The 8,680-nt window shown below is 43.4% G+C and overlaps 1 protein-coding gene across 1 annotated transcript; it reads left to right on the top strand.

Annotated features, from left to right (window-relative positions):
- Positions 1 to 476: 476 nt before the first annotated feature.
- On the top strand, positions 477 to 8,314 carry LOC110494267 (probable G-protein coupled receptor). The gene is made up of 2 exons (XM_021569207.2): positions 477 to 918; positions 6,246 to 8,314. Exon 2 carries the CDS (start codon positions 6,324 to 6,326, stop codon positions 7,617 to 7,619), a length of 1,296 nt encoding a protein of 431 aa, XP_021424882.1. The 5' UTR covers positions 477 to 918; positions 6,246 to 6,323; the 3' UTR covers positions 7,620 to 8,314.
- The last annotated feature ends 366 nt before the right edge of the window (positions 8,315 to 8,680 follow it).

Genomic DNA, 8,680 nt, shown 5'->3' with positions numbered 1-8,680 from the left:
GAGCTTTTGATTTCACTGTTGGTTGACACTATTTAGTGGTTGTTGCCCAACATGTTTGCAATACACTGTATATACTCAGTTGGATCTGGTGATCCCATTCTTCACACAACACTTACAGCATTTCATTAAACAGCAACACCAACACACAAAGTTGCCATTACAGTTTCTTCCTAACACTCAATTTTGAACATTGAAGATTATACCAAATTGTTTTAACTAACCTTCACTCTGCGTAATGTGACATTTGGTAAAAAATAATAATAACTAAACTCTAAATAATACAATGAATAACACATTTTTGGAAAAGGCCAACATGTACTGTACATTCCGGTTGCAGTTGTTACCACACAGCTGGTGCTAGTCTTGTGATTTGGTGAGCTCTAGGACCCTGGGAAGACCTGACTTCTGAGGGGACAGTGGAGTGTGTGTCTGTCTGAAAAAAAATCACACAGCTCACAATGTGTGACAGTCACTGCCATACACAGTGATAGAGTGAAAGGAGGAGGGTTGAGAGAGATAAAGGGCATCCTCTCACATCTATCAGGGACTTAGACACTATCCTGAGGGAAGTGAAGTGATCAACAGCTTCTACACACCATCTCTTACACCAGTGTCCCTCTGTTACCCCAGCCTGGTTTGGACCAGGGATATTCCCTCTGGAGTACACCTATAATAGACACTGAACTTCAAAACCTCTGGACAACCCACTCTGGCTACCTCTACCTGGAACCCTCACCAGTGTGGAACTTGTCCTGCTCATCCAGTGGAAATACCCACTGTAACTGGTCTACTAGGACTTTTTCAGGTCTACTCATCTGAGGTTTCCTCACTAAAACAACCCTTGGGATATCCAGAAAGTACGACTCAAAAAAATCTTATTTCTTTGAATTGGACTGGACATATCATCTAATATTATGGGTAGGTTATGAGACTTATTTGATCATTTTACACATTTTCCCATCTCCATAACATACAGTACATCCGCCACAGGATGCATAGCTAACAGGTGTACATTCTGTTAGATGCACTGTGCTCTTTTACATACATTGTAATCACTTGAACGTTTCATCACATTGTCATTGACGAGCTGAGAGTTGAGGGAACAAACTATTTTAAGTTATTGTTTTTTGGGGGGAATGGGCTTTCTGCTTCAGGTCCATGCATACTGCAGTTATGTGTTTCAAAGTAAAGGTCATGTAAATGTCCAATGTATGTCTTATGTGTATGTGCTCTTAAGAAATTACTCATCTTTTCAGTAAAATATAATTATCCTGAAGGGAAATATAACAAATGTTTCTTCTATTCCATCTATTATCACTCATAATACACAGTCTTACCAAAAGTGTGCCTATACATCCATATTTGGCTACATTTCTAGTCAAATATCCATGTACAAAATGTAAATTTTAAGAAAAGGCTTTTTAATTTATTCACATTGAAGCAGATTTAACTGACTTCATCTCAGTGTGTTTCCCAGTTGACAGTAGCTGTGCAGTGACATATCGAGCTGACATGGCAGGGAGGAGATGGAACCAGAGGTATAGTGAGGGGGACATCGGAGGGACAAGCATGAGTGACTCACGTCTCTCAAAAAAAAGTGCTTGTCTGTAAGAGCCATTGAACACAGGTCACTGGCCCTTCAGTGTAAAACATACTGGCGCCGAAGGGTAGGGCTGCCGTCTTATCAGCTCTCAACCAATCATGCTATTTTGTTTGTGTTTTTGCATTGTTCATAACTTGTTTTGTACATAATGTTGCTGTTACTGTCTCTTATGACCAGAAAATAGCTCCTGGACATCAGAACGGGGATTATTCTCCTCAAATTGGACGAGGAGTTCTTCTTCAATGAGTCGGGATATACTGCAGACACCCGGCCAGGACCCGATCCCCATGATTCACTGCAGAAGGAAACGGAGAGTTCGAGGCAAAAGATTGGGGTGCCCTCGAGAATCAGGCAATGAGTGGCTAATCTGCCCTTGCCTTCCATTCTGCTAGCTAACATTCAATCACTGGAAAATAAATGGGACGAACTGAAAGCACGTATATCTTACCAACGGGACATTAAAAACTGTAATATGTTTCACAGAGTCTTGGCTGAAATACGACATTAAGAACATACAGCTGGAACAGAATAGACACTCTATCGGCAAGACAGAACAGCAGCCTCTGGTAAGGCATGGGGCGGAGGCCTATGCATTCATGTAAACAACAGCTGGTGCATGATATCTAAAGAAGTCTCAAAGTTTTGCTCGCATGAGATAGAGTATCTCATGATAAGCTGTAGACCACACTATCTACCTAAAGAGTTTTCATCTGTATTTTTGTAGCTGTAACTTTGTAGCTCACAGAGTGAGGTTGGCACTAAAATGTCACAAAATGAGCTGTATTCCGCCATAAGCAAACAGGAAAACCCTCATCCAGATGCGGTGCTCCTAGTGGCTCGTGACTTTAATGCAGGGAAACATAAATCAGTTTTACCGAATTTCTATCAGCATGTAAAATGTGCAACCAGAGGGAAAATAATTCTAAACTACCTTTACAAGCAAAGATTACTGAACTACAGGTCTGTTTTGCTAGCACAGACTGGAATGTGTACCGGGATTCTTCCAATGGCATTGAGGAGTACACCACATCAGTCACTGGCTTTATCAATCATTTATCAATGAGGACATCATCCCCACATTGACTGTACGTACATACCCGAACCAGAAGCCATGGATTACAGGCAACATTTACACTGAGCTAAAGGGTAGAGCTGCCGCTTTCAAGGAGCGGGACTCTAACCTGTAAGCTTATAAGAAATCCCGCTATGCCCTCCGACAAACCATCAAACAGGCAAAGCGTCAATACAGGACCAAGATCGAATCGTACTACACCAGCTCCGACGCTCGTAGGATGTGGCAGGGCTTGCAAACTATTACAGTCTACAAAGGGAAGCACAGCCGAGAGCTGTCCAGTGACACGAGCTAAATAACTTCTATGCTCGCTTTGAGGCAAGTAACACTGAAACATGCATGAGAGCATCAGCTGTTCTGGATGACTGTGTGATCACGCTCTCCACAGCCGATGGGAGTAAGACCTTTTAACAGGTCAACATCCACAAGGCCGCAGGGGAATTACCAGGATGTAATTCATTGACTACAGCTCAGCATTCAACACCAAAGTTCCCTCAATGCTCATCAATAAGCTAAGGAATCTAGGACTAAACTCCTCCCTCTGCAACTGAATCCTGGACTTTCTGACGGGCTACCCCCAGGTGGTGAGGGTAGGTAACAACACATCCACCACGCTGATCCTCAACACGAGGGCCCCTCAGGGGTGTGTGCTCAGTCCCGTCCTGTACTCCCTGTTCACTCATGACTGCACGGCCAGGCACAACTCCAACACCATCATTAAGTTCGCTGATGACACAACAGTAGTAGGCCTGATCACCAACAACGATGAGATAGCCTATAGGGAGGAGGTCAGAGACCTGACTGTGTGGTTCAAGGACAACCACCTCTCCCTCAACATGATCAAGACAAAGGAGATGATTGTGGACTACAGGAAAAGGAGGACCGAGCAAGCCCCCATTTTCATCAACGGGGCTGTAGAGGAGCAGGTTGAGAGCTTCAAGTTCCTTGGCGTCCACATCACCAACAAACTAACATGGTCCAAGCACACCAACACAGTCATGAAGAGTGCACGACATAACGTATTCCCCCTCAGAAGACTGAAAAGATTTGGCATGGGTCCTCAGATCCTCAAAAGGTTTTACAGTTGCACCATCGAGAGCATCCCGACGGGTTGCATCACTGACTGGTATGGCATCTGCGCCGACCGCAAGGCACTACAGAGGGTAGTGTGTACGGCCCAGTACCTCACTGCCCCCCCCCTCCCCCCCACCCATTCGCTGCAGCTACTCTCTGTTATTATCTATGCATAGACACTTTAATAACTCTACCTGCATGTACATAATTACCTCAATTGCCTCGACACCGGTGCTCCCACACATTGACACATTGACTCTGTACCCCCTGTATATAGCCCCTGTATATAGACCCTGTATATAGCCGCGCTATTGTTATTTACTGCTGCACTTTAATTATTTGTTTTTCTAATCTCTGACTTTTTGGGGGGGGGTTTCTTTAAACTGCATGGTTGGTTAAGGACTTGTAAGTAAGCATTTCACTCTAAGGTCTGTTGTATTCGGCGCATGTGACAAATACAATTTGATTTGATTTGATTTATTTTCTTAAAGGTGCCACACATAGGATTTTTTTTTTTTGCATTGTAATTTTAGAAAATGTCCATAATATATCTGCAGTAATAGTGGAATTATAATGTTTCACAGTATGTCTTACCCGCCAGTGTTGTGATTGACTATGATATTTGCATATTGATTTCTCCTGCCAGGATGGCATTTGTTGTCAGAATGGGAAAGCTGCTCTGTCATTTCCTGGTTGCCAAAATGTTACTGTTCCCTCAATTTGAGTTTATGTGAGAATACAAGCACTTTATAGTGTAGGGAGTCATTGTACCATCTAAATCGCTGTGAAATATATTTTCAACAACAAAAATATAATGTATTTTCAGCTGTTTGAAGTTGGTGGTTCAAAACCGAAAGTAAAAGACTCAAGCGTGTCTCCGCCATGTTACTGGGAAATGGGACGAGGGAGAAATTCTGAGAAGTGTTTCACTCTTTCTCCTGTCTAAAGTAAACACACCCTTCTGAGAGAAAAAAACAACGACTTTAGTAAGTCAAAAGGCAAGGATAGATTTCCTATGTGAGTGGAAGGTTGATGTTGGTCAGTGTTTGGATCGAAAAGAGAGCAGACTTACATAACCCTGCATTTATGGGTAACAACATCACAATCACTCAATTGGCCTGGTGCCCCACACCGTATCTAATGTGCCCATTACTATGATCTATTTTGTGTTCCCCAAATCCATGCTATACAAACACACAATGTAGCAAGGAGTAAGGATTATATGTTTCAGACAAACTGTTGTCAGTGCTTTATCTGAATCAACTTGTACATCTGGTTTTCTTATCAAAACAGTAAAAATGCATGTATTCTCAGTTCTTAATGGTTTTACGTCCATGTGATCTGGTAGTTTGGCTTGTCCAATAACCTCCAAGCAGTGAACTAGAGGGGCTTCAGGCCAGGGCAGGGATCCCCTTATGACTATAATGCTCTAGAAATGTAATCATATCCAACATTTTACAAATTAATTTGCTTTGTTTTCTTTTTGGCTAAACGTTGTTATTATATTCAATTATATCAGACTGATGTGTTTGGACAAGTTTTTCTAATCAAAGTGAAATTATATAGTTGAGAAAGAATATCAATAAATGTAGACTTGAGAGATGACTCAGGTAAATGTATTGGTGAGTATTGTGACATGCTGTTGGACATGAACAAAGGTAGTGAGCAACTGAAACCCTCAGGCTTACAACAAGTCTTTGTTTTCCCTCTCTTATCTTCAGTACACACACATACTGTAGTGTAGTGTAGGATTGGCCTGGATGGGAGATGGTTGCTTTGACATAGACGCAGCTATTCTTACTTTTATCCTAAATGTTAGTCTCAGCCCTGTTAAAGTACACACAAAAATACACACTTTTATTGATCATGGTGATTCAGGAGTTGCATTAAAACAGGGTTATATACCCCACCAACATTAGACAACTATACAAAAAAGCCCTAAAATTGCAGAAATAAGTCAATCAAATCAATGATGAGAGAATAGTCAGATTAACTGATAATGGACACAGACATGGTGGTGTAGCAGGATGATCGGAATACTGTTAACCAAGAGGTTGTGAATTCAAATCCCAAGTGAGGACATGTTGAATAATATTTACTGTATAAATGAACATGCGCAATGTAATCATGTATGTCACAGTGTGTCAAACACGTAGGTTGAAAACAGTATGTTAAAAGCATTGTTTGTGTGTGTCCCTAACCTTGCCAACAAACAAAGAGCTGAATGGATCAGTGCTTCACCAATCAGAGTGTTGATTGGCTCAGCCACAGTAACAAGGTCTGATGTGTAATGATGAAAATTATTTTTGGGGGAGAACGTTTCTTTGGGACCGTCAGGTGCCTGATACACAGGAATATTCTTGCAACATTCCCATGAAACGTGTCTAGAATATTAACATATCATATTCTGAGAATATGGCAACCATGTTCTGCATATGATTGGTGACATTTCAAGATCATATAATTTTTGTAATTGTGTTTTTGTCTGTCTAACAGGACATATCCTAAAAAGAGGAGAAACTAAACATTGCAATGGGGCCTGCTGCTGTAATGATGACTAGTCTTCTGTGAACTATGGAGAAGTCTGGTCCGATGCTGGCTTCTACTCCCAATCGCACAGGGGCCAACCTCACAACCAGCCTATGGGGACCCAACCCCACAGTTCCTGCAGAGGTGGGAGTGGTCACCGGCTCCCAGTCTCAGATCAAGGATCTGATTGGGCTGTTTGCAATGGTGACCCTTAACCTCATCGCCCTATTGGCTAACACTGGAGTCATGGTGGCCATAGCCCGTGCCCCTCACCTGAAGAGGTTTGCCTTTGTGTGCCACCTGTGTGCAGTGGACCTGCTGTGTGCCATCCTCCTCATGCCTCTGGGCATCATCTCTAACTCGCCCTTCTTCGGCACTGTGGTGTTCACCGTGCTGGAGTGCCAGGTCTACATCTTCCTCAACGTGTTCCTCATCTGTGCCTCCATCCTCACCATCACCGCCATCAGTGTGGAGCGTTACTACTACATCGTCCATCCTATGCGCTACGAGGTGAAGATGAGCATCAACCTGGCCATTGGCGTCATGCTCTTCATCTGGGTAAAGTCCATCCTGCTGGCCCTGGTCACCCTGTTTGGCTGGCCTGCCTACGGGGCCCACAGCTCCATCGCTGCCAACCACTGCTCCCTCCACTGGAGCCACAGTCGGCTGAGGAAGGTGTTCGCTGTGCTCTTCAGCGTGATGTGTTTCCTGCTACCCGCCGTGGTCATCTTCGCAGTCTACTGTAACGTGTACAAGGTTGCACGCTCGGCCGCCCTGCAGCACACACCCACACCTACCACATGGGCCTCGTCCAACCCGGCCAAACGTCCCAACCGTTCTGACTCCATCAACAGCCAGACAACCATCATCACAACCACCCGCAGCCTGCCCCAGAGACTATCCCCTGAGATGGCCTTCAGCGGGGGTAAGGCTGCCCTCACCCTGGTGATCATTGTGGGTCAGTTCCTGCTCTGCTGGCTGCCTTACTTCTCCTTCCACTTGCACCTGTCCTTCAGCTCATCCCTGCAGAGCCCCGGAGATGTGGAGGAGGCTGTTACCTGGCTGGCCTACTCCTCCTTCGCTGTCAACCCTTTCTTCTATGGCCTGCTCAACAGGCAAATCAGGGAGGAGCTGGTCAAGTTCCGGCGCTGCTGCTCCTCCAGGCCGGTGGAGCTGGGTACCTCCAGCCACGAGGGCTCCCTGCAGGAGAACTTCCTCCAGTTCATTCAGAGGTCCAGCAACACGGCCGACACGCGCTCCAGCGGCGCCAACTCCAGCCCCAGGAACACTCTGGACCAGGGGGTCAGGATCCCTGGACAGATACCAGAGGAGCATGGCTGAACACAATGGACAACTCACTTCAATATGGACTATTAATTTTGACAGCCCTCTATCCTCGTAGCACCCAGAGTTTGTGACCTGACCAAGACAAACTCTGGGGCCTAGTTAACGTCAAAATGGCCCTGTGGTTTTTCTGATCCGGTTACATGCTCAGACAAAATACTATACTTCATGTATGCCTCTGAGTAAGGGCTTATTATTTATTGGTATAATGGGATTTATTCAGGTAATGTCTCCAACACAAGATCATAGTGTTGTTGTTTTAATGAGAAATATAAAATGATTGTTACAGAATTTCATTGACATTACCCTTTACTGTTGTTTCATTACAAAACTTTATGTAAAAATGTATGATTATTTGATGATTAGTTTGCATGAATTCTATGTTCTGAAATAACATTTATTTGAGTTTACTGATGTTTCCAATGAACAGTGAGGAATGCTGTAGGAATACTGATATTTTCACCTTTTACAGCGGCCATGTAAAGGTTCTTATTAACGTTCTATCGATAACACATTATTTAAATAAAGTGACAAGCATCGGTACAATAGTTACAAAATCAATTCATCTTTTCTAATAATTCTATCCATTTTACAGTGAAAAACAATGTGTCATGTGTAAGTATATACAGTTGAAGTCGGAAGTTTACATACACTTAGGTTGGAGTCATTAAAACTCCTTTTCAACCACTCTATAGCTTTGGCAAGTCGGTTAGGACATCTACTTTGAGCAGGACATGTCATTTTTCCAACAATTGTTTACAGACAGATTATTTCACTTAATTTAAAATGCACTGTATCACAATTCCAGTGGGTCAGAAGTTTACAAACACTATGTTTACTGTGCCTTTAAACAGCTTGGAAAATTCCAGAAAATTACGTTATGGCTTTAGAAGCTTCTGTTAGGCTAATTGACATAATGTGAGTCAATTGGTGGTGTACCTTTGTATGTATTTCAAGGCCTACCTTCAAACCCAGTGCCTCTTTGCTTGACATCATGGGAAAATCCAAAGAAATCAAGACCTCAGAAAAACAATTGTGGACCTTCACAAGTCTGGTTC

The sequence above is a fragment of the Oncorhynchus mykiss genome, chromosome 17 (assembly GCF_013265735.2).
Source record: "Oncorhynchus mykiss isolate Arlee chromosome 17, USDA_OmykA_1.1, whole genome shotgun sequence".
In the NCBI taxonomy this organism is placed as follows: domain Eukaryota; kingdom Metazoa; phylum Chordata; class Actinopteri; order Salmoniformes; family Salmonidae; genus Oncorhynchus; species Oncorhynchus mykiss.
Note: the sequence above shows the minus strand (reverse complement) of the source record. Positions and strands in the feature narration are given on the sequence as shown.